At 45.5% G+C, this 26,666-nt stretch overlaps 1 protein-coding gene across 1 annotated transcript in view; it reads left to right on the top strand.

Annotated features, from left to right (window-relative positions):
• Nucleotides 1–26,666, top strand: part of Cfap54 (cilia and flagella associated protein 54) — a 255,271-nt gene that overhangs the window by 2,820 nt on the left and 225,785 nt on the right. Inside the window, exons 2-9 of the mRNA XM_057757648.1 lie at nt 7,514–7,619; nt 10,369–10,512; nt 12,064–12,235; nt 16,696–16,754; nt 19,926–20,069; nt 22,356–22,469; nt 22,593–22,694; nt 25,418–25,616. Coding sequence (XP_057613631.1) covers nt 7,514–7,619; nt 10,369–10,512; nt 12,064–12,235; nt 16,696–16,754; nt 19,926–20,069; nt 22,356–22,469; nt 22,593–22,694; nt 25,418–25,616 — 1,040 coding nt within the window. The remainder of the gene's footprint in view (nt 1–7,513; nt 7,620–10,368; nt 10,513–12,063; nt 12,236–16,695; nt 16,755–19,925; nt 20,070–22,355; nt 22,470–22,592; nt 22,695–25,417; nt 25,617–26,666) is intronic.

Genomic DNA, 26,666 nt, shown 5'->3' with positions numbered 1-26,666 from the left:
AGCTCAGCTGATAGCTTAGGCTCATTAATAACTAGCTCTTACAACTTAATTAACCCATATTTCTTATCTGTGCTCTATCATGTGGCAGTACCTTTTTTTTCAGCACAGCATGGTTATCTTCTGCTTCCTCTGCATCTGGCTGGTGACTCTGCCCTTCTTCATTCCTGAGCTCTCTTTTCGTCCGAAAGTCCCACCTAACCTCTACCTACTTAGCTTTTGGGCATTTAGCTCTTTACTAAATCAATGAGAGCAAAAAAAATCTTCACAGTGTATGAAAAGATTGTTCCACAGCAAGCGTGAGTCCCAGGGGAGTCAAGACTACACAGAGAAACCCTGTCTTGAAAAACAAAACAAAACAACAACAGCAAAGGTTGAGGAGGCATGGAAACAATGCATAAGGATTTTCTTTGTAGAGTGAGCTTCACGGGGACCAGGGCAGCATGGAGAAATGGGATAGCCCCGTGACAGTGGAAGAGCAGGCTTAGGCGGGAGAAAATAAGATGGAAGATTTTGGTTTAGCTATATTGGGGTTTTAACTCAGCATCCAGGCAGGGCTGGAGGTCAGAAAAGAAACACATTTGGAATCATCAACCCATTCATGATGCTGAATTATGGTGCTTGACAGACTGGCCAAGGGAGTGAGCAAGGGCGAAGAGGAGAGAAAGGACGAAGCTGAGGGATGCTCCAATTCTGACATGGAGAAGTGCATCGCAGAGACTGAGGGGCCAGGGAGGGAGGAGGAGAACCAGGAGGTAGCTGGTGTTCGGGAAGCTGGGAGAGAAAGTGATTCAAGGGGAAGGAAGAATAAGATGCAACATATCTTGCTGATGGGTAGGAGGAGAACCAAGAGTTGACCAAGGAATGAGGACAAAATAAAATACTTTTGCTGGGCATGGTGTCGCATACCCATCACCCCAGCATTTGGGGGTTGAGCTGGAGGTTACTGCATTCAAGGCTAGCCAAGTGAGACCGTGCCTAAAGAAAAACTAAGGAGATCGTGGCGCACACCCAGCCTCGACCCAAATACATTGTGTTTGAATGGTTCCCATTTGTACATCATTCTCCAATCCCCACTGCCAGCATTCCCGTCTGAACCAGAGGGTCACTTTTCTTTGGCCTCCACTCGGTGTTCTTTGCAAACAAATCATCAGCTCTTAGCTAAAGTCTGTCGATTGTCATTGCTTCTAGAATGTAATTAAGAGGCCTTCGCTGTTCCCCAGAGTCGGAGGATCTGGTCCTGCCTTCCCCTTGTCTGTTTCTTTGGGACTTGCTCAAGAAACACTACGCTCTTGCCCCAAAGGCTTAGTTTGTCGTTTCCTTTGTCTGAGAGGTTTTTCTTCCACATTTCTAGTTGTCTGGCTGTTCTCTTCTTTCTGAGTTCTGCCAATCACTACCCAAGGCAGGTGTTTTCTGCCTAATTCAGGCTCACCCATCCATTGGCGTTTTATTTAACTTTTCGGGTTCTTGTATATTGTCTGTCTCCTTTATTAAAGCATAAGCTTCCTGGGCAGCTTGGGATAACCTACCTTCCTTTCTTCCTTCCTTCCTTCCTTCCTTCCTTCCTTCCTTCCTTCCTTCCTTCCTTCCTTCCTTCCTGTCTGTCTTTCTTCATTGCTCCATCGCTAGCTTGGAAACATAGTAAACAACTCCACAAATGTTTGCTATCACAGGAATCCAAGGACTGTATTATCTTGTATTCTCCCAACTTTGAAAACAGGTTTATTTTTATAGTACATGTAAGAGTATTTTGCCTGCCTGTGTGTCAAAGTAGGTAGCACTCCAGCAGAGGCCTAAGGGGAGCTCAACGGCACCTCATTTTTAAGTGAGGGGTAAGGGAGGCAATGTGGTGGGATGTAAAGAGTCTGCAGGGGTCAGCCAGGCAGATAGAGAGACGCAGAGGACAGCAAGCATGGAGGCTGACCCGAGGCTGGAAAGGACCAAGCACTTTGAAGGAACAGGGAGAAGCCCACTGGGCTCCAACATGGAAGTGCAGAAGCAATGCTAGCAGATGACGTCAGAGGGAGCGATGGGCTTTGGAAGGCTGGAGAGGTTCTCTCTGGGGAGGGATTGGCATTGCATAATTTTTTATTTGAAAATACTGCTTGGGTCATCATGTTCAAACAGAGCAAGAGCGGTGATGGGGAGCCGGCTAAGAGCCCAGTGGGCAGGAGTTGCTTTAATAACACATTTGACAGATAGCTGTTCTTAAAAATCAAAACTTTTTTTTCTTCTAACTATAGGAGTCTCCACAAGCATAAAAATTTTACAGTACCAAAAATATAATTTTGAATGTACGAACAATGCTGTTACATAAAAGTGTGGTATATTTTAAAATATGCTTTTGTTATGAGCACTAGGTAGTCTGATTATACTGTCAGAATCTTTTTAGGGCATCCAGAACGTCTGCCAGTCATCATAGCCAACCAGCAGTACAAAGGATGTTAGCCTGTCTCTCTTAAAGCTGCCTATGGCCCGCATCTGCAGGTCCAGCCCTCGGGAGGCTGATGTAGGAGGACGCCTCTGATTCTGAGCTCAGCCTGGACTACAGTAATATGCTTCAGGCCACCCTGGGCTACCCAGGCTATTTTTTGCTGTAGTATTATGTAAGCCGTCTCTAATGAGCTGCATTCCTGAACTTCAGACTCTCTAAAAAGAAAAGAGAGAAAAAAAACCTCTCATTACGTAACCCTGATTGACTTAATTAAGCTGGTATTTTGCTTCTGTGAGTAACAAACCCGATGATCATCTCCTCTGTAAGGCTTGGATGAATACACGGTTTTATGCGCAGAATTGGAGGGTTCTGGGGGACAGGGTAGATTTCTTGTATTTATTCCATCCAAGCACTGTGGAATTTCACGGGGCAGCAAGTGAAACACAAAACGAACAGAGGAGATCTTTAACCCTGGGCTTTCTATTTACCACGTTATTTATTGGTCTTTGTCGTTTATTGTGGGCACGTGTGTGGATTTTCTACCCGCCCCCATCATTATCATTTGGTCCTTAAAGACAGGGATGCCTAATTCCCCTTACTCACCCGGGGGCTCAATCAGCATCACTTAATCATCTTAATGATCAATCGATCAGTATCTGTAGACGTTGTTTCAAGAATGTGCATATAAGTAGCAACCAGTCTCTAGTTCTTTTATTGACTGATTGATTGATCATTGATTGATTTTTTTGTTTTACGAGACAGGTTTTCTCTGTGTAACTTCAGCTGTCCTGGAGCTAGCTCTTGTAGACCAGGCTGGCCTCAAACTCACAGAGATCCACCTGCCTCTGCCTCTGGAGTGCTGGGATTAAAGGCGTGCGCCACTACCACCACCACCACCACCACCACCGCCCAGTCAGTTTCCAGTTCTTGAGTTTGGACCATTGCCCGTATCCCTCAGTTCACATTGCCTTAACAAGATACCGCAGACGGAGTGGTAAGACATTCATTGTCAGAGAGTTCTGAAGGCTTCAGGCTCCAGGGCAGGACCTTGTCGTGGCTGTTTGTCCAGCTTGGGAAAGTGCTTTGCCATCTCAGGCCCCTTCCTCTGAAGAAGCCTGGGAGACAGAGAACACGGATGAACGCAAACTCTGCGAGTCTCTTCTGGAAAGAACATTAATTCCATCAGACCAGGATTCTACTGCGTGGCCACATTTAGCCTTAATTGCTTCCTCAAATGTCCAGTTTTCAATGCGGCCACCCTGGGGTCACGGCTTCAACAGTGTGTGCATGCATTCTGTTTGCAACTCCGTCTTTAAATGGAAATTTAGAAGACAGGATTGGACAATTTTAAGAGGAGTTTGGTTTTTTTTTTATTCCAGAGGCTCATAACATTTGAGAGAAAGAGAAGAAATCAGTGTTAACTCAATGACTGAATAAAATTAGCAATGACTTACTACCCTGTTCATTTGTATTAAAAACCACTTTTATAAGACTGATGGTTTGTTTCTGTTTTATGTGGTGGGAGGAAGCATAACCCTAAACGGTTCTGAGCTCTTCCTGGAAGAGAATAAAATAAAAGCAAGAATTTCCCCCAACCTACCTCCTTTTAACCCTCATCACCATCCTTCCCTCTCCTTTCCCCTCCTTCTCTCCCTCTTTCCCTGTTCACTTCTTTATACTCTTCTTGACGACTGTGACAGCTAGCGTGAGTTGCCAACTCCACGGGATCTAGGATTGCCTCAGAGATAAGCCTCGGGGTACACCTGTGAGGGTTTCTCCAGGTTAGGTGGGGGTGGGGCATCGTCTTCATCAGCTTAACTGAGGTGGGAAGTCCTGTCCCCTGGATTAGCATCCCCGACAGTATAGAATGGAGACAGCGAGGCAAGCATGACTTCTTGGTTGGGGGTGTGATGCGACCAGCTGCTTCAGGCTTTTTCCTCGACTTCCCTGCCATGATGGACTGTACCTTGACCTGTGAGGCAGAAGAAACTCTTTCTCTCTTAAGTTGTTTAGTTGGTCTGTTTTTTTAGCACAGCAGTAGGAGAAGCCAAGATACTCTACCTGTGCCAGGTGTTCACTGTTCTTGAGGCAAGCAGTAAAGATCTTATCTGGGTGGATTTGTTTCCCATCTTGGGGTTGTTGCAGATATGAAGGGAAACAAGTAAAAAATAAATCTGGGGCATAAGATACAGAAGAGCCAACGCAACACCGAAGGACAAAGTCGGAGGATAGTTAAGGCTGTGGTGGCCCATGCTCGCCAGAATGCCTGGCGGGAGGTAAATGAGTTTGCGGGTGGTCAGGGCGCCATAGTGAGATCCTGGCTCACTGCAGACAAACAAAACCCAAAGAAACAAAGCTGGCAGACCAACTCCATACAATATCAGGACTTTTAAATAGCTGTAGTGGTCTAGACAATGTGATATTGGTGAAATAATAGACAAATTGATGGAGAAGAATACACAACCCAGAAATATAGCACAGTTAATAAAAATCAGGAGACAGAAATTGGGGTTCAACCTGAAGGTCAGAAAAGCAAAGCAGCCAGCCACTGGCTTTTACCTCTACCTCAGTTCGAAATGGCGATCCTGCCTCCAGCAGTCTCAGAATAAGACTGTGTCAGAGAGCTGTCTCCTCCCATCTTATATTCCTCTGTAGGGCTTGGATTAAAGGTGTACACCACTACCGCCCAGTTTCTATGACAAACTAGTGTGGCTACTGGGATTAAAGGTGTGTGTCACCATTGCCTGGTCTGTAAGGCTGGCCAGTGTGGCTGCTTTACTCTCTGAACTTCAGGCAAGCTTTATTTGTTATAATACAAATGAAATGCCACTACATTAGCTTGGCAAAGGACTAGAAACAAGATAGAATGGTGCTGGAAATACTTAACAACTACATGCAAGAAAATGAATTTGCTTACAGACTTTACATCCTTCATGGAAATCAACTCAAAAGTAACACCTGTCTTAAATGTAATACTCAAAACAGTACAATTCCTAAGAGAAAAATCTGGGTGACCCTGGGTTTGGCAATTACGTTTTCTACATAACTCCCAGTACATGACTCATCAAAGAAGTAATCAACAAGCTTAATTTCATCAAAATTAAAGATTTCTGCTCCGTGAAATACTGTAAAGAGTATGAAAGAATAGGCTGTAAACCTAATACTCGCAGAAGCCGTATCTAATAAAAACTGTTGTTCACGACATGCAATGAATCCTAAACAGATCGATGGTAAGAAAAAAACCTCCAGCTTGTTTTTAAAAATTGGCCGAATATCCAACAAGACATCTCAGCAAAGAGCTATACACAGATGGAAAACAAGCACAACAAGATGCTCCGCGTGCAACAGCATCCGGGAACTGCAGATTTGAACAACTGTGAGATTGCCTATGCACCGAGCACAAGGCTAAAATCCAGGACTCCTGTCAACTCTGAATGCCGAGGAAGGAGCAACAGAAGCTCCATGCTGGAGGGGATGCAGGACGGCAGAGGTAGCACTGTGACAAGTGATGGTTTCCCAAAAAGCTAAGTACACCCTTAAGAATGTGATCTAGTAATTGTGGCTCTTGGCACTGACCCAAAGGAAGATGAAATCTACTCAAAACCCTCCAAATGGATACTCATAACATATCTCTCTTTGTCTCTCTGTCTCTGTCTCTCTCTCTCTGTGTGTGTGTGTGTGTGTGTGTGTGTGCAGAGGCCAGGATTCAACCTTGGATGTTCTTCATTAAGAGTTACCCTTTGTTTTTGAGGCAGGGTCTCTCACTGGCATCTGGGACTTACAAATTAGGATAGGCTACTGACCTGTGAATCCTAGGAATCCTCCTGCCTCTGCTCCCCTGGTGCTGGGACTATAAGCATTGCCACAGGGCCTGGCTGTTCTGGGACTCCAGCTCAGATCCTCATGCTAAGACAGTAAGCATTTTACTAACTGAGCTATTTTCCCAGCCCCAGAAATGTATAGCAGCTTTATCTATAATTGTTACAACTTGAAGGAGCAGGTGGGGGTGGGGGGTGGTACACACCTTTAATCTCAGCACTCGGGAGGCAGAGGTAGGAGGTCCTCTGAGTTTGAGGCCAGCCTGGTCTATGGAGCGAGTTCCAGGATAGGCTCCAAAGTTACACAGAGAAACCCCTGTCTCAGCCACACCACAAGAGAAAAAAAGGGGGGGGGACTTGTAAGCAGCCATAAGGTTAGCACAAAAATAAATGATTATATTATTAGCTCATATAATATTAACCAGCACAAAAACAAACTGGCAATCTGTGAAAAGACATAGAGGAACTTAGACACATGTTTCTAAATGAAAGAAATTAGTCTGAAAAGATTATGTGCCCTGGGACATTCTGTCAGAGGAACGTTATGGGGACAGCAAAAGGATCCGAGATAACGAAGATTAGGGAAGAAGGGAGAACATACAGAGAATTTCAGGATGGTGGAACTTTGTAACAGTTGATATGCACTGTTACACATTTGCCAAAAGCTCCTCAGAAGGGTGAATCCTCCCAGCAACATGGGCTTCGTCAATTCTTGATGTGTCAGTGGCCGTTTATCAGTTGTGACATGATACAGTGGCAAAGGAGAAACTGAAACAAAAGCTACTTCAAGATTAACGTGGGAGGGGGCTGGAGAGATGGCATGGTGGTATAGGGAGCTTCCTGCTCTGAGCACCCAGTACAACCGCCTGTAGCTCCCATTTCAGGTGATCGGATGCCCTCTTCTGGCCTCCTTAGGTATTGCATGCACATGGCACTCATAACTGCGTTCAAGGCAAAAGCACTCACACATATTAAGGAAAAGGTTAATGTGTGCAAGAAGTCAGTTTGTAGAGGGACACTGGCATCACCTAAGGAAGGAGCAGAGCATGCTTGTTCATGCTCGAATGCACATGAAGGACTCCAGTCAACAGCGGGCGCATGTTGGATCTAATAACGTTAGCTTTAACACAGTAAACTAATGCTTAGACCTTAACAATACGGCACACTAGAAAGACTAAGCGCAAGGCAGGCTTTAAAGGGTCGCTCGCTGATTAATTGAGGTTGCCCGCCGACTCTGAAGTTGTTTCCTTTGCCATTCTTACAGTGCCACCACCCTGTTTAATATCTGGACCAAATACGCCCCCCGGCTGCCGTCTGACTATTACAATGAGAAGCTGCTGAAGGTCGGAGACAGCCTCTGTCAAATTAAAGTGAGTGGTCGGGAAGAGGAGAAGCCAGAGTGAAACAAACTCCTTTGGCTGCTTAGGATTTATTTGGGTTGTTGCTTTTCCTGGTCTTCCTGTTTTGGAACTAAGATGGGAATGGATACAATTATAAGGAGAGAGAGTAACAGTGATAACGGCTGTGAAGTTTGCCTTTTCATTTTGTATTTTAAATTCTCCAGGGTTGTTGGTTTCTTTAGGAACCAGAGGCAGGCTGGGATGGGGGGAGGGGCAGCTCAGCTCCATCAACAGAGGGTGTGGTAGGCCCAGGGCAGGAAGTGCTGAGTCATCCTGTTCCTACCTTATACAAAGAGCCCAGACACCACTTCCTGTTGTTTTTCACTGAGCTGGAGGCCTTGCCCCATCAGCCCTCATGGCTACTGGCCTGGCCGTCCAGTGTTCTGTTCAAATGACTTTTTGTTTCTTAATGAGTATCTTGCTGTCCTGTGTGTAGAGTCTGTGGCGGATATGCCGTTTCCTGCTCAGTATTATATTATGGTACAGCATGTACCATAATGTTCGTTCTGCATGGGGTCTACGATTTTGAATGTCATGGACCTGCAGTTGACTTGATAAGACCGTGCCACACAGGGCTTTCAGTTCATGACCTTGTGAGTTTAACCCCGAGCTCTGGCTTAAGACCAAGTATAGCAAGTTCTGTTCAGTGTTGGGCAAGGAATTATTTTGTGCCCTGGGATTTTAGGGCAGACACAGCAGTGTTAGTGCCTTCTCAATCTTCAGTTTCTCAGCTTGATTTTCCTCCTGCATGTCTCCTTCTTGGTCTTCCGTGTTCTTGGTCCAGGGCAAATTTGCCAAATGGAGGATAAGACATAGAAAGCCCTTCCATCCAGAAATACCATCAATACAAAAATACAAGTCTCACCTCAAGAGGGATCAGAGATAAATTATCCTGGAGCCAAATATGAGCAGCCATGGCCCCAGAACACAGATCAGATCCTCTCAGATTACTTGTTCGATGTGACTAAAAGTTCCATGAAGTTTGTATAGTCACTTACGACTCTCTAGTTGTAAATCAAGACACTTCTCAAATATATTGGTAGAAACATCAGGCAGGCCCATCATAGCAAAGTGGGAAATCTCTGCTGCAAGCCTGAGGTACCATCTGATGACATATTTGGTCTTTTGGCTGGTGGCCACTCTAGCAGTCTGCTCAGTTAGCATATTCTGAGATATTTCACCTGGGAGTCAAGTGGTGAGGATCAAACTCAGACAGACAGGGATACTTTAAAGGAGCTAAAGGGTAGCCCAAGAGAGTTTGTAATTAGACTATGGACTTTCCACGTTCCAACCTCCCCACGATTGCTTGCTGAATGTCTAAACAATTATCAGCAGCCTTCTGGAAGGTTCCGTCTAAGGTGTATTTTTTTTTCACCCACAGAACTAAGACACAGCTTCCTCTACCTAAATTAGACATAGCCTTAGCTCCACGTGCATGCACCATGGCTCTTGCATACTTGAAAATACAAGGGTTTTGGGAAGTTCCAATTCTGTGAAGTGGAGTGATGGCTGACAGAATGCCCCCCCCCCCCCCGCTTTAATCTTGGTGGCTTGAGAGGTCAGCATCACCTGTGATAGATGCAGTCTTAGGAACAGCCAACCAGTGTGGAGGATGTTGGTGGAGAGAGGAGGGCACATGTTAGACACCGAGGGGGCAAGTTGGTGAGGTAGCCAAGGCTCCCAAGGGATTCTGAGGGGAAGGCCCAGGCAGGGCACTTAAAGTTAAATGAGAGGAATCAGGAAAAGATCTATCTGCTTGTCACTGATGGGACAGTGGTCACTGTCAGTGTTTGTAATCTTGACAATGGATGAGTTGTTATTGCCATCAACTTCTAGACTATTATTTGTATTTGGGTCCAGATAATCTTGTGGGATGCTGTTGTTCTGAGCCCCTCTGGGTATATTGTACAAATCAAGGTGGAGTAGGGAAGATTCAAAATTAACTAGCGAGGAAGTAACAGAGTGGCTGGTGGAAATAAGAACCAAACAATGTCTGAAAATACAAAGCCATATTTGCTTGCAGATACCCCTCGAAGGGTTAGGAAGGGGACTGGATCAGAGCCAGGCCTGTGGCTTTTCCTGGCGACAGGGATGCGGAGGAGGAGGCTGAAGAAGGGCTGGAAAACACTTAGCTGTACAGAGTTACTTATGTTACCTGCTGACGCTGTCCAGGTCAACTGTCCAGGTCAACTGTCCAGGTCAACTGTCCCGTGTGGGCGATGGAGTCAAAACCCCTGAGCCTCGCTCTGTAGCAAGGCTCCAGTCCCTACACTTGAACTGAGCCCGTGAGCCGCCATGACCGATGATGTTGGATTTGAGAACTTACATTCTGAGTCTGTGAGATGCTGAGGCTGTCACCACAGTTCGAACAAACACACAGACTCTCATCACCGTGGTCACAATGGTCCCAGTGACCCACAGTGGCTCAGTTCTGAGAATTCGACACAGTAACACGTGTGTGTTGCACAGAGAAGGTCTGCCACATTAGGTATGCTTGCAAAATGGTGCTGGTCACCTGGTCGTCGTAGGACTTGATGTGTAAAGAAGTGGACACTAACGTACAAACGGTTAGCATTTATTTTTCAATCAAGTTACGTCGAATCACTGGGAATCTCCGGAAGGAGGAGTAACCAGACTTGACAGGATCAAGGAAACTGTGGCTCTGGCTCCATCTTAAGATACCATTTTGAGACTGTCACCAAGATGTCTTTTATTTTAGGAGTACAAGCTAGCCCTTCTGCAGTGCTATGGGAGGTACCTCCATCAGTTCACGACCGACGTGGATGAGCATAAAGAAGACGTGAATCAGTTCAAAAATGTCTTTTTCCCCAAAGGCTTTGGGGATGAAACTGCGGGACTTACGGTAAGAGGGGAGGGCTATGACTTGGGACCAGTTGTGTGAATCGTGTCGCCTTTGGCTGACAGTGTCCAGATGCCACCCCATGCCTAGTACAGCATCCGGCTATACCCTGATACCCTGTGAGTCGTCTGATCCATGGTTTTTTTTTTTTTGGTTTTTCGAGACAGGGTTTCTCTGTAGCTTTGGTGCCTGTCCTGGAACTAGCTCTTGTAGACCAGGCTGGCCTCGAACTCACAGAGATCCGCCTGCCTCTGCCTCCCGAGTGCTGGGATTAAAGGCGTGCGCCACCACCGCCCGGCATGATCCATGTTTTGAGGGCGGGATAACACAGTGAATTTATTAAGCTCTGATGCTTGCGTCAACGTAAGCCTAGTGCATTCTGCAGGCATCACTATTGCCATGATAACTAGTACTTGTAGGTACGTTCATTTATAAACAGAAAACATACCGAATGCTAGACAGATCTTACTACCGCTCTATCTTACAGATGGGAAAACAAGGCTTATTATATAGGGATTGTAAAGAAGTGGTCCTTGAGCACAAACGTGTATTTTTTATAAGCGATTTGAAGCTGTATTTTTTATTGTACAAGTGTTGCTATAGTAACTGCTAGCATTAATTGACTAGTTGAGACCCCTGCAGCTTTATAACTGTGCTTGGGAACCTGGGAGATAAAGGAGTCCCTGCTAAGAGGATGGGGTTGTGCGACACTGGCACTTTTACTCTCCCCGAGATTCTCAGTGGCTGGCCTTGCTACCCCCACTTCCAAGTACCCCAGGTGTCTTTATGGGGACAAAACCACAAGCCAATGGCAAATAGAAAAACCATGCCAAAGCGAGCTTTGTGCCAGGTAACCTCTGAATGCACTCTGTGTACGAATTATCAGCTCACGGCCTCCTTCCTCCGTAAGAGGTGGAGTCGGTTTACCTTTTTACTGATAAAAGAAACAAGAGTCCAAAAGGTTAAGAAGTCAGCCCAGGGGCTGGAGAGCCAACGCTGTGGCTAAGGGCGCTTGCTGCTCTGCCAGAGGATCTGAGTTTGGTTCCCAGCACCCACATTCACAACAGTCTGCGACTCCAGGGTAGCTGATGGCCTCTTCTGGACTCCGTGACCGTGGCAGATTCCCGAAGCATCCCTGGTCTTGTCTGTGCTGGGAATGTTGCCTCTGCCAAGAGCCGAGGCTGTTTCATCCCTTGAAACAGTGGCGGCCAGTCAACATTAGCTGAAAGCATTATATAAACGGAAAGAATCGCATCTGAGTTAATAAATATGTTAAAATGCTCTTGACTGAGATTATATATTACTGAATGGTAATGGGATAATGGGTAATGGGATTTTGGTTCTCCTTGGTTTGGGATTTTCTTTTGTCTACACAAAGCTAATCTTAACTAAATGAATGCTCTAATAAGACCCATCTTATGTTTCTTTGCATACTCACCCATTAAACCAACCAATTAATCATCTTAGTGATTTTTTTTTTTTTTACATTGTTGAGAAATGCCTTTTCTGGGTCCTGTAAGCCTAATTAATTCATATACTTCCCATGTCTTTCAGTTTCATGCTTTGAGTGGCAAAAATATTTGCCACTACGAGCTGGTCTGTGAAAACGATGCTAACCTGCAGAATAAGGAATCCGTGAGGCAGTGTCTGCATATCTTGTCATCCCTAAGGCTGATCATGCAGGTGGCCCTTCCCCAGGAGCACCTCTGCTGGATCATCTTCAATGGTGAGAACCAAGATGTCTTCCTTCCCATCATGTCTTCCAGACAGCTATTTGAATGCCAGCCTTGATGGTAACTTGATCATTTTGTGATTGAAAACACATTCATTACTGTAATAGAATAATTGTATTATTGTAAAACATTTGGCTTGCATTTTAGTTTGCCCACACAAGCAGAGACTTTGGGTTCTTCACCAAAGGAAGGGGCAGTGGGTTTCAGGGACTGTAGTTGGTAAGTGGGGAAGACATGGGGGATGGTCTAGTGACCGCTGTTCGTCCTAAGAATCATTTGCTTTATTAGTTCTCGCCTCAAAGACCCTGGCTAGTGGTTTTGGCTTTCTACATAGCAACATTCCTGCTCAGCTTGTTTTTAAGTGAGGATCTCTCTCTCTCTCTCTCTCTACACACACACACACACACACACACACACACACACACACACATTCTATAATATATATAATACTCAGTATGTAAAGAAACTAATCTTAGCTATTAAAGTATAACATTTGCTTTTTTATTTTATTGATGGTGCTAAGGATGGGTAATGTAGTCTAAACAAAAAAATTAATAATGGCAGTCTGTTTGATGTGCATAAGACTGGGAAATAATAATTCCAGTGAAAATATATGGTGTTTTCCCTCATCTCATGGTGACTGAAAGTTTATCTCCTAGCTGCTTTTGTCCTTACCCCAAATCACGTGTGTCCCAGCATGCCTTAGCACTAAGGGAGCCAAGGACACTGCTGATGACCACTAACAAATGCTTAGCAGTCACCCATCCCAAAAGTTCTATCAAAGTCACCCTCATTTCCGGCAGCAAATGTGCGAAGTAATTTCAATCAGTGACACACCGGCGCTTCCGTACCAGGAGACAGTGAATGGTATTTGCGAGACTGGAGTTTCTCGTGGGGACACAGTATTACACACTGTTTTATGTACCTTAAGATCAGAAATAGATGTGATGTAGTCACATAAACCCATAATTCTAGTATTTGGAGACTTAGGCAAGAAGATGGAGAGTTGGAGGGCAGCCTAGCCTATATGACACTGCCTGTCTCAAAGCAAACAAACAAACAGAAAATAAATTATCGATTTGTTCCTCTTTCTCCTCCTTCTCCTCCTCATCTCTTTGGAAAAGAGATTAGAGTTCTTTGTAACTTTCCTGGTGTGAGCTTCGTGTTTATAAATATGGCTGAGCTCCAGGCATTCTGTTTCCTGGATTTCTCCGTCAGTGCTATGTTGTGGAATCAGCCATGTTCCTGTATGGGACCCTAACTCATTAACTCTTCCTGCAACTCCCCGTGTGTGCCCCAGATTTCTATCTGCGCAAACAATTCTGCAGTGAATGTCTTTGCACATCTTGTTTTGGAAATCAAAAGGACAGTTCTCTGGGCTCTGTGTCCAGGAGTGAAGTTGCCGGGTGGTGGGAAACACATGTACTGCATTTGGTTTCACTGATGAGCGGCCCTGTTTTATAATAAAGTCACCTAAGACTTGCCGAGTGCCTTTCATGAGTCCGGCGTGGTCCTGGGTGCCTGAGAACAGAAGGAAGCAGATGAATATTCTTCTTATTCCTCCCACAGGGAGGTGGTGCATGGAACAGGTAGGTCAGGTGCTGCTGAGGCGCAAATACAAATGGGAAGACAGACAAGGAAGGAAGCAGAGTTCAGGCTAAGGGAGGGCCGGGCATGTACGTAAAAGACTTGGGGGCGGTTGGATAAGGAGCTGAAGGAATTGGGGACATGAACCATCTGAACTATTTGGGGGAAAGTTGGTCCAACTCGGCCCTGACATTTAGGTTGTATTTTCAGCAGTCAGAACTACGCATTTAGTAACTTGGCAGAGTACATTTGACCTTTTCACGTAGACAGCTTACCATTGCCTCCTTAAGACATTAATTAGTCTTGATTTCTTCTGAAAGATGTCAAATCATCTCAAGTCACTCAACTAGTCTAGACTTTCAGAACATTTTGATAGTAGCCATCTTGGATGAAAAGGAAACCAGAATCAGGCTCAGTAAATTCAGAGGAGGGATTTGTCTCAGAGAAGAGAAGAGGAGGAAGAGGAGAAGGAGGAACAGAAGAAGGAGGAAGAGGAGGAGAAGGAAGAAGAGGAGGGGAGGAGGAGAAGAGGAGAAGGGGAAGAGGAGGAAGAAGAGGAGGAGGAGGGGACGAGAGACTGACTTCTAAAATGTCCCTGAGTTCATAAAGATTCAGTCTATGTCCCATCCTGCGCCATCTATTCTTGCCTGTGGCTTGTGGGAATAATTGAGCCAGGCCAAAATCCTGAACTGTCGAAGAATTCCGATGTGGTCAGGATGGCCTAGGGCTGGCAGGGTTACAGGCATGGTTTGAAACACAGACAGGCCTTTGTCATTCCCGAGGACAGCCCCCAACTGCTGACATGTTTTTCCAGGCTCCTGGCTTGAACCTGAGTCACATGCTTTGTGGGCGGGCGTGTTCTTCCTGTGCACCTCCCTGCTTGGTGACTTTTATACAAGGAATCGGTCATAGAGTTACATTTTTCCCTCTGTGTGTATATGTAGTGTGTATATGTCTGTATGTGTAATGTATATGTGTATTCACATGTGTGTTGTGCATATGTATGTGCATGTGTGTGTAGTGCATGTGTGTATATGTGTAGTGTTTGTGTGTGCGTGTGTAGTATATGTATGTGTAATGTATATGTGGGTACATGTATGTGTAGTGTATATATGAGTGTACATGTGTGTCTAGTATAGTATTTATGTGTGTATTTAGTATAGTATTTATGGCATATCTGTGTGTGAATGCCAGAGATTAGTGTCAGGGTGGCTTCCTCTACTGTCTTTTGAGACAGGGTTTTGTCACTGAACCTGGAGCTCACTGATTTAGCTAGATTGGCTGACTATGTGAGTCCCTGGGTCTCACCTTTCTCTACCCTCCTCACACTGGGGTCACACGCGTATGCCACCACACCCCTAGCTAACTCGAGGCCTCATGCTCGCACAGCCAGCACTTCCCACTGAGCCACCTCCCTGGTTCTAAGAGTTGGATCTCAACACAGCCAGGTCGAGGAGCTTAGGCCGGCTTTGAGTGGGCTCTAGCCGTGTGGCTTCCACCCTGGTGGGTCCTAACTGAAGACGGTAAATATACATCATGGAAACTCAGCTTCCAATTCCTTGACTGCTAAGAATGGATAACTGTATTCTGTGAAACATTCGGTGCTGTAAGGTTTCCGGATGGCATTCAGGGCCTTTGTCTCTGACCTGTGGAATGAGTGTTTGTTGTGCCCGCGGGCGTTTTAAAATCCAGGAATGTTTTTTTGGAGCAGCTGCTTTTAGAGTTGAGTTTTGCTGGCTGTGAGTTTTGGGTCAGCTGCTCTGAGGAAAAGTTGGTCCACTTGTCGTTTCAAGCCAAACCTTAAAAGGTTTGCGAGCTTTTGAGCATGTGTACAGCAGGAGAGTGTCCTCTATACAGACAGAGGGATGGTGATGTGTCCTCTATACAGACAGAGGGATGGTGATGTGTCCTCTATACAGACAGAGGGATGGTGATGTGTCCTCTATACAGACAGAGGGATGGTGATGTGTCCTCTATACAGACAGAGGGATGGTGATGTGTCCTCTATACAGACAGAGGGATGGTGATGTGTCCTCTATACAGACAGAGGGATGGTGATGTGTCCTCTATACAGACAGAGGGATGGTGATGTGTCCTCTATACAGACAGAGGGATGGTGATGTGTCCTCTATACAGACAGAGGGATGGTGATGTGTCCTCTATACAGACAGAGGGATGGTGATGTGTCCTCTATACAGACAGAGGGATGGTGATGTGTCCTCTATACAGACAGAGGGATGGTGATGCTCTCTGCCTCGCTCGCTCTGCCACCAGCATGCTTTCTCAGGTAATAGTTGTCTGCCCCCCAAATCACAGTGAAGTGGCAGTTTTCATTAGACTGATCATCGGGCACATCTTAACAGGGGGTGCATCTTAACTGAGGAGGAAAGGGGTGCAGTTCCTCACCCCTTTCTGTGCCAAGTTTGCAGTTACCCCAAGCTTCCTCATTGAATAGTGTTCCACATGATTAAATATGTCCCCTAATACTAGTCACAGATAAATCTTCCATTTTTCAACCATAAGGAAACCATAAGAAAAGAGAACACTTTAGTGTTAATAAAACCACAAAGTATATAAATTATCTGCTAAAATATTATTCTCTCCAGCATATATTAAAACCCAAATTGCCATAAAATGAGGCTGAAAGATTGTGGTGCTAACATATTTAAAATATGCCCATATTAGTTAATTCAATGATTCTGTGCTTAAGTGGCAAGAAAAATGATAATGATTATCACTTTCTACCATTATCAAACCTTGTGAGAGGGCTTGTTTTGGGAATGACAGATCTAAGCCATAGAAATTGCAATATACAGTCTCCATCTTTTGACTGTAAAAGATGCTAACAATCTTTCTCTTCCCTTAGGTACCATTTACATCTACACCATTTGCCGAAAACTGATGGTCATAGGGCAAGCTTCCAAGGTATGAAATGTAATGCAACTCTTCTCTCTTAAGGCTTTCTTGATGCAGGATGTCTCTGTGTTTGCTGTGAATATGTTTTATTACCATTAGTTAATAAAGAAGCCGATTTGGCCAATAGCCAGGTAGAATAGAGCCAAGCAGGGAAATCAGGGAGATGCCAGCAGCTTCCGGAGAAACGAGATGCAAGGGCCTCGTGGAAAAATATCAAATAATAGAAATGAGTTAATTTAAGTTGTAAGAGCTACTTAGTAATAAGCTGGAGCTAAACAGTTTGTAATTAATATTAAACCTCAGAGTGGTTATTCGGGAGTTGGAAGGAGGAAGAGAAACCTCCAGTTACCCTTTCTGTACCATACACTGAATGCTTAGTCGAGCAAAGAGTATTCAGGGAATTATTTAACATTTAGTGACTATATGTGATAGAATATATTGGTCTTGATTTTAATAGTAATCCTATAAAGTGAGGGCCACAAAGAATCAGTGTAAAAAAATGGGCATTATTAGCATGGACAGGAATATTCCAGTGTCTCTATGTGCCAGACCCCACATTTGTCTGGCTTGATTCTCGGTCCTCTGGTTACTAGGAAAGGGGACTCTCCTTCCTGGCTGGCCCAGGACATTCCTGTTCATGCTGCTTGTCCCACAGTAATCATGAAGAGTGTCCTCTTGTCCTTGGTCACTCTGGGAAGTGTCTTGCTTTGCAGGATAAACTGTTTATATTATGGAGTCCTGGGACTTTTCATTTAGGACTCACATGCAATCTGATTGAACAAACACTCTAACGCTCTAACTCCTTCTGCTGAAGGCAAGGGGACTTTCCAGTTATTGTTATTATTATTATTATTATTATTATTATTATTATTATTATTTTGGTTTTTCGAGACGGGGTTTCTCTGTGGTTTTGGAGCCTGTCCTGGAACTAGCTCTGTAGACCAGGCTGGTCTCGAACTCACAGAGATCCATCTGCCTCTGCCTCCCGAGTGCTGGGATTAAAGGCGTGCGCCACCACCGCCCGGCTTATTGTTATTATTTTTATAGGCATATACTATATATGTCTATGTATGTGTGCTCACGTGTGTGCAAGTACCTGTGTCTCTGTAGGCCATTGGACTTTTTGGTATCACTCTTAGGAGTGCTGTCTACCTCCCTTGAGACATGGGTCTGGAGTTCACCATTAGAATAGACTAGCTGGCCAGCCTGCCTTAGGGATCCCCTGTCTCCATCCCACCGGTGTTAAGTAAGATAGCAAACACACACTGTCATTCTGAGATTCCTGGAGGCAGGATCGCCATTCGGACTGGGGTCGAGGGAAAAGCCAGTGACTGACCGTTTTGTTTTTCTGACCTTCAGGTTGAACCCCAATTTCTGTCTCTGAGTTTTTATTAATTGTGCTATAATATCTGGCATTTCCCCATGGCCACACTGCCACCGCACAGCACCCTAAGAACGATGCCTCTCCATTCTCCTAATCGCTCCTGCCCTGCCTATCTTCTTCTGGCTTACCTCCTCCACTGGAGAAGTGTGTGGGAGGGGCAAATCTTTGTTCCTAAAGGAATCCAAAAGACCGAGACTGATGAAGGGCTTTTCCATGAACGGAAGCCCCTTCATGTGTTCACCAGTATATGCTTCTGTATCACGGGAGTCATCTACCTGAGCCTGCTATTCCGAACTGTCAGGTGACCCATTTGCTTTGGGTCACAGAATACATCTAGCATCCTCTGAGGCATTTAAAGCAAACGTTAAAGAATATGCTAGCCAAAGTATGGACATACGCTTTACTTTTACAGGTCTTTCAGTAAAGTATTCAGCTTGCCCAGCGATCAAGTCGCTCGCTCATGTAGTATTACATAAACCTGAAGTCAACCTGGAGATGGCGCCTGACATAAACGTTGATATCCAAGGCTGCAGTGCCATCCTGTGGCCGAGCTCATTTATTGTGTGTCTTTTCCTGCTGATACCTGAAGCATGCATGCTTTTGTGAGGACCACAGTTTAGATCCATCTACTTTTTGGCTTTTTGAAGTTTTTTTTTTCTGGGAAGAAAATTATTGTGCTGTAGCCCATCCATAATGATATATAATTAATTGTAGCCTTTAGGGCAAGAGAAAAAAATGCTAAAAACCCAGTCTTTTTTCTTCTCTCTCTCTCTTTCTGTGAGATGGCTTTTCATCTCCAAATTCGAAAGCAGGTTTTCCAGTGAGTTTTGGCTCTCTTTTCTCCTTTGTCAAAGGCTTCGCTGTGTGCAGGAAGAATGTTGTACTTCACAATTCAAAGACTTGAATTCCAGCCCCAGTTCATCTCTCTCTCTTAGAAGCAGTTTACACTCTGTGAGTCAGATTCGGTTAGGTTGTGTTAATCCACCCTTGGTGCAGATGACAAGATGAGGTCCAGAGAGAGACAAATTGGGCATGCAGCCTAAGTTTACCTGATTTCAGTCTGACTGTTTCTAATGAACATTGGAAGTCTGCAGTGATAAGCCCTTTCCACTTTGCCCATCCGCCAAAACCAAAGTAACATACCAGTGCCACAGACCAGCTAGCAACTTTGGATAGCTCCTAGACTACAGTTCATACATGAAGCATGTTGCTGAAAATGAGTCCATCTCAGAGGCCACTTAAGGAACTATTCTAGAGCAATAAGGGCCCTCTAAAACAGCTACTTTGAGATTTGGGGGTTTTTCAAGTTAAGAACAAAATTTGGGGAGATGAGCCCTTGGTAAAGTACTTGCTTTACATACATGAAGGCCTGAGTTTGCTCTCCAGAACCCATGTTTAAAAAGCAGCCAGGCACCTATAATCCCTGCACTGGGGAGGTGGAAACAGGCAGATACTAGGTCGAGCTGGCCAGCAGTTCAGCTGAGTCAGTGAGGCCCAAGCTCAGTGAGAGACTGGGTCTCAAGAAATAAGATGGAGAGCAATTGGGGTGACACTCAATGTTGACTTTGGCCTCCACAGGCAGACACATACATGTGCACACACACTGGCATAGTACGAACATGCATACACACATAAAACACTACTAGTTTTCTTTGCCGCACTATTTATGGTACCTTTGATAGGAGTAGCCAGCAATCTGCACGCATAGCTTAGACTTCGGTGTCTCTAAATAATATCAGTATGGATCGTGTGAGGGATGAGGATCAACCCAGATGTGCTCTCTGCTTCCTCCCCAGGCCTTGGAATACCTGCTGTGGGCCAGCATCTGCATGGAGTCCTCTGTCCCGCTGCTGTCCGTCAGGTACCTGACCTGGAGAGCCACCCTTTACACTGCTGTCTGCCAGTGCCACTACGACTGCCAGGCCAGCATCCACGGGGAGGTAGGCGGCCTTCAGATGCCTTCAGCGTTTAAGATGCGGTGTGTCAGACCCTGTCCTGGGTCTCCAGGGAACACAGCAGCCAGAGAACGGAAAAGAGGCAAGGCTGAGAAACTCCCGCTCTTATCTGAGGCATCTTCTTGGTTATTCTCTTTTGTGGCTTTCTCGTTCTACTTTGTGCTGTCTCCTCTTAACTCTGGCTCTGTTATTTTGGGCCTTTTTTTTTTGTTCCTTTTATCCCTTATAGTGTGTGTGTGTGTGTGTGCATATGTGTATATTTATTATGAATGTGTGAATGTATATCTATGTATGCGTGGGTACTTATGTGTGTATGTGTATGCATATAGATGTGTGTTCATGTGTATATGTGTGTATACATATGCACATGTGTATGTGTATATGTCTGTGTGTGTATATGTATGTATGCATGTGTATATATGTATATATATGTGTGTGTGTGTGTGTGCGTAGGGGGGGAGCAGGCACCACAGTGCACACGTGGAGGTCAGAGGAGAACCTTGGGTGTTGGGCCTTACCTTTCACTTTGTTTCAGACAGGGTCTCTTACCTGCTATTGCTTATTCCAGGCTGCTTGGCCCCTGAGCCTCCAGAGCGCTGCCTGCCTCTGCCTCCCGTGTTGTCATAGCAATGCTGTGACAATACAGATGTGAGCTGCTGTGTCTGGCTTCACTTTTGTTCTGGGGATCCAAACTCGGGTCCTCCTGCTTGTGCAGCAAGCCGTCTGCCCATGGGCCCGCCTCCCCAGCCCTCTTTGTCTTCCTCCACTCTTAGTTTCCAGTTCTCACAGGCAGCTCCTTCCCTGCTCAGTTTGAGACTCCACGGCTACCTATTATATACACACTTACCTTGACTTCCCGCGGCCTCCAGGCTTATCAGTTATATCTGGTCCCTCTTTTTTTGGTACATCTTTTAGACCTAACATTTGACACATAACAAGCTCCCATTGATTGGCACAGACTCTCGGCATAAATTTAAAAGCGTACTTCCTGCTGTACACGGTACTCAGTTGTCGGTGAATGTAGCCCCTGAAAGTAAGAAACCACACCTCTTTGTTCCGGCAAAGGCATCCTTGTCCCAGAATGCTTGCCCAGCATCCGTGTGCCCTTAGCCCCTGGGCTCAGAGCCTGGTGCAAGGCACAGCTTTCATGGCTGTGCTCACATCTACTCCTTATCTGTTTACAACTCAACAGACAGAATTTGGCTGTTAATGGTGTCTTACGCCTGTTTTCTCCTGCCTGGATTCATTCTGGACAGTTAGGGGGTAGCTGTCCCCAGCTAGAGGAGCAGCCGAATTCAAACCCTGCTAGACTATTTTTATAGCACAAGATAATTCTAAAAGCTGCTCACCACATATGCGTGTTTAACTCGAGTTCTCTAGGGGAGGCACAGCTTGCAACACGGCCACTGCTATGATCAGGGATGGAACACTGGTCATTCTGGTGTTTTGATTCTTATTGGTGTTAGTACCTACTGGAAAATTTATACATTCCCTCATTCTAATACTGCAACTGGCCTGGAACTTTCATTATTAAAAGCTATGAGTGAAGTATTTAAAAAAAATGGCAAAATCAATGACATGTAATTTTGGAAGCCCAATGTGCTAGCTGTTGCCCTCAGGAGCCACCTGTGATGTAACCTTTTGCTCCTGAACTCTTCTCGAGGGCTCTTCCGAATCCTTGCTATTGTCTCTAGAGAATCATCATGTGGTGAACCGGTTCCATGAGCTAGCCTGCCTTCTTCCTGCCTCTCCTTCAGGCTGTTCAGGATTCCTCTGCGGTGGGTATTGGAGATCTGAAAACAAATACGGCCTTTCAGAGACGTCACACTGTAGTGGCCAGCGTGAGAGCAGTTGAAGAGATTATATCTTACGTTATCCTGGGAAGATTGAGACTTGAGAAGACTATCTCAGAATGGTGTATGTGTGTGCGTGTGCATGCGTGTGTGCATTCAAGTGTGAGCATGCTTGTAGGCATTATTAGCGGAGCAGTCCTCTGTACTACCTAACCCACATTTTGGCTTTCTTCTAAAAATTCTATAATTCATAAGGTTAATGTGTCAGGATGTTTATTAACTTTAGATTTATAGAGCTTAATGGTGCTCATAGGAAATGATGGATTGGAAAGCTACTGTGGGATAGGAGTCAACAGCAGCCAGCAGTTTAATTCAGATTAAATCAAATGCCTCAGAATCAAAACACACCGTTTTTATACATTTTTAATCACCATTCTCAAACTTATTGTGAATTAAATTTGTTTTAATTGCCACACAGGCATTTGCCCGACGTGCATTAGCTAAAATTGACGAGTTAAGGCAACTGGAATTAATGAGTTCCTCCAAGTCTCAGGAGGACTCTCGAAGGCATTACAGAGAGGCCACGATAAAGGTATGAACATTTCATGGAACGGAAGACATGTCCTGCACGGCGCTATTGATGGTGTGCGCAGTCTTGGTGGTCGGGGCATGCGCCCTGTTGTCACCTCATGGATGATTCTTCTCTTGGAGACAGATGGCCGTGATGATCTTCAAAAGAGGAGTGTTTGAGTCCAGAAGAAAAAACAAAGCCGTGTTCAGACCAAAGATAAGAATTAACCTAAAGGAAGCTCAGAGCGTGAGTCCCCGAGACCTTCCCTAGACGACCCTGTGCAGTATGCCCGGGCTGTTCCTGTTCCTTTGTCTCTTTTACACCTAGTTGCTAAGGAGTGAATCCTGCCCTAGATTTCAGAGCAATGGAATGCCTTTCCAACCGAGACACGGTCTCACAGCATCCATTTCATTTCTCTTTTTGTGCCTGACATCATCCCAGTTTTGCCACGCTAATGGGTGAGATGCGGAAGATGAGCTCGGGAAAGGTTTGCATGAAAGACTTTTGCAAATGGACGGTCCTGGGTGGGTCTGCACGGGCCCTTGCCTGAGCCACTTGGCGTTAGCTTTGAGGTTTTCTCATTAGCTTAGGTCTACCATGGGGAGTATCATGAACTAGACAGTTCGCTCACGCCAAACAGCCCACACACCTCGTAAGGTTTTGAAATAATTTCCCACTGGAGTTAGGAGCCACCAGAGTCACCAGGGGGTCTGCTAACGGGCTGTTCACGATTAGGCCTGGGAGCAGTTCCTATGATTTAGACACTGCTGGCGGGTGGCAGAGAGCTTAGGGAGCTATGGTGCCCAGCACGGAAGTGACATCCTCCTCCAGTATCCTAACTAGCCACACGGCCTCCCAACCTCCACATTAAATACTGTCTTGGGGGAGTGAAGGAGATATTCTTTGTGGGGTCCAATGCTTTCCTCCCGGCCTCCCGGCCTCCCTTCTTTCTGTAGTCTTCCCTGTTGCCTCTCTGAGTTCAGTGTCCTCTGGGCTCATGTCTCCTTCCCTGAAGCTCTTCTTGACCATCATAGATGGCTTTGGCTAGCTCTCCTCTGGGAGAGGTTATGCAGGGACTGGAGGAACCAGTTCTGACAGAAGAGCCGCAGAATCTCCGAACCTGGAAGGGAGCTTGGAAACCACCTGCTGTGACGCTTTTCAACCATACAGGAAGATATCAGGGCTCAGGGTCACCCCCCCCCCCCCCCGCCCTCTCCCCTGCCATGCCCTGCAGCACTGGAAGGTGAACCCTGAACCTGACTCCAGGGCATCTCATAGTGCCAACCCTAACTTCTCTCTCCTCAGAGCTTGCACCATACAGGGCTGACCCCCTTTCCCTTTTAAATTAATATTTGCAAATATTATCTCGGGCCCAGGGCTGACTTGCTGTTATTTAGCACGACTATTTTGACTACGGATTCAGGAAGAGTTTAGATTACATACCTTGAAGCCCTAGCCCACACTGCTCGATGCTCTCCAGTCGCTGAGGCTGGTAGCTCCCCCCCCCCCCTCCCCGCGGGCTGTTTCTCGCTGAGCTGCTGGAGGACCAGCACCTGGCCTCCTTTGGTTGCAATGCTGCCCCCTGTGTAATAGGGCAGGGATGATTTGTTTTCGCTTCTTGTAAGCCTTTTCCCCTGTGGGAACCAAATTTAGAAGTCTGAACCCTTAGGGCCGCCATACTGAGCACCCAGTCAGGAGGTGTAGTTATTCTTTTAGCAGAATTAAATATATCCTCCGAAAACGTTTACATTTCTAGATAAAATTATATTAAAATTCAGTCATTTGTAGTTTTTCAAAAAAGAAAAAAACCTTGCTTTTTGTTTGTTTGTTAGACAGGATCTCACTTTGTCGCCTGGAATTCACTAGCCCAGGCTGACTGTTATGTTCGCCAATTAGGGGAAAACAGCATTTCGTTTATGACACCTCTAATTATCAGAAGGCTTATTCTAGTATTTATATCTTTATTTATTATTTTTTAAATATGTTTTTAAAGTACTGTTTTAAGCTCTAGTACAACTCTTCAGAGGAGCCCTCACCTCTGCTGGGGGAGAGAGGACAAAGTACGGGCTTCAACTTTTCTCGAGGTTTTTAATGTCCGGTTGGCCTGTGGAATCAAAGATATAAGAGCTAATGGGTAGGGAAGCTAGTCCTGGGAAAACCTGGTTCTAGGCAGCTTTATCCCATCTCGGCCTTTCTTTCTAACTTTGCCTCTAGAAGAAGAAGAAGAAATAAAGCAAGGGGATCATGGGAATGTGGCTGGCATTCTCCAGCCAGGTATCAGATCTGTAGATGCCAACTTATAGGCACCAGCTTCCTTATTGGCAACCTATAGGCTGAGGACAGGCCATTTGTCAGAGGGAATAGTTTTAAACTATTTAAACACCCGGAGGTGAAGTCACTGAGTGTGAAGGAGGGTGGCTGGAAGCCACAGAGGCCTAGGCAGCCACTTGATTTTGATATATAGCCGATTAAGCCTTCCATTGCACTAACCACTTATCCCCTAGTTAGTGACACCTTAAAACAACGCCTCAGATTTGAGTTTGAGGACATTCTGTGTGAGAATCTCCTTCAGCATTTACCAACACTGTGTGACCTAAACTCCCAGATTTTCTGGACATTTGGCCTTGAATCTAAAAGGGATCCCCAAGTGACTGTGAGGCCCCAAAGTTCGAGTATCAGCTCCCTACGGCTGTCACCAAGGCTCCACAAAGCAGGCGGAGACGATGCTACCTTAATAAATGACCATAGTAAATAGTTTCCTTATACCACCTTGGAAACACTGGGCACGTGAGAAAGAACAAAGTCTTTGGTGTAGCGACTTCCTTAAACGGTGTCTGAGGTGATGTAAAAGGCCCGCAAAACGCCATCTCACCGCCTCCTCCTACCTCAGCTCTAACTTCCCTCAGCACGAGGGAAGCAGGCAGTAGCCTTTGCCTCCTAGCCACTTGAGTTTTCTTTCTCATATCTAGATGATATGGCCACGGACGGTCACGGAACGGCTGCTGGATGAGCTATTTGATAGCACCTCGGCCCGCTTTCTGGCTGTCTTGGAAGCTCTTGCTGACTCGAGCAGGCGAACCCTGCAAACTGGACCTCTGGTGACCGACGAGGTGGAACTCCGTGATGTTGTCTCGGAACTGTTCATGGCTGGAAAAGAACTTTTGATATGTAAATAATATGTTAATACTTTCTAGTGGACACTGATCGCAAACACCTTTAGCATGATGGCCCATATATGAGAAATTAGTATCAAGTTTACAGATTGACCTTGAAGCCAGGACCATGCTATAAATAATTCATTTCTAGGTTGTTTTTTATTTTCTAAAATATAACATTATCTTTGAGTAATGACAATTGCATTTCTTTCTTTTGGGATTTACCCTCTTAATTTCCTCCTTCATTTCCTGATTTATTGCACTGTCTGGAATCACCAGAAACAGACGCTGATATTGTCCCAATTGACCATAGACGGAAAACCTTCAACGTTTTTACCAATAGTTCAGACATTTACTAAAGTGCTGTATAGATTCTTTTTAAAAAATTCAGATGAAGAAACTTTCTTTATTCCTAATTTTGATAAGGTTTCTTCTGTTCGTGGGGATTGTTCATACCCGTTCATGCTGTGTATGTGTGCGCGCACGCATGTGCGTGCACGTGCGTGCGTCCATGCGTGCGTGCGCTCGCGCTCAGTCATGCCTGTGAAGACGAGAAGAGCTTCAGCTATCGTTCTCACCTTTTTTTTTTTTTTTCAGTCAGAGTCACTGATTTTGTTAAACTGACAGGCCTGTTGCCCCAGGGATCCTCCTGTCTCTACTTCCTTAGCTCTGGATGACAGTGTGCCCGCCATGCCTGGCGTTTTACACGGATAAACTGAACTCGTCCTCATGCGTGAGTGGCAAGCTCTCCATAGACCGAGCCATCTTTCCCAACCCTCTTTCCATTCGCGTAGTGGTATCTATTATGACAGAAATTATTATTTTTATTTCTATTTTGTGTCTGAGTCTTCTGCCTGCGTTTATGTCTGTGTTCCACTCGTGTGCCTGGTGCTGGTGGACGCCAGCAGAGGGTGTCTGTTCCCCTAGAACTGGCATTACTGGTGGTTGTAAGCCCCTGCGTGGGTGCTGGCCAGCAAGCCTGAGGTCTCTGGAAGAGCAGCCATTTCTCCGGACCCCAGAAACTTTTCAATTTTAATGTAGTCCAGTTTGCCAATGCATCCTT

The sequence above is a fragment of the Chionomys nivalis genome, chromosome 25 (assembly GCF_950005125.1).
Source record: "Chionomys nivalis chromosome 25, mChiNiv1.1, whole genome shotgun sequence".
Lineage (NCBI taxonomy): Eukaryota > Metazoa > Chordata > Mammalia > Rodentia > Cricetidae > Chionomys > Chionomys nivalis.
This window is presented reverse-complemented; position numbering and strand designations above follow the sequence as displayed.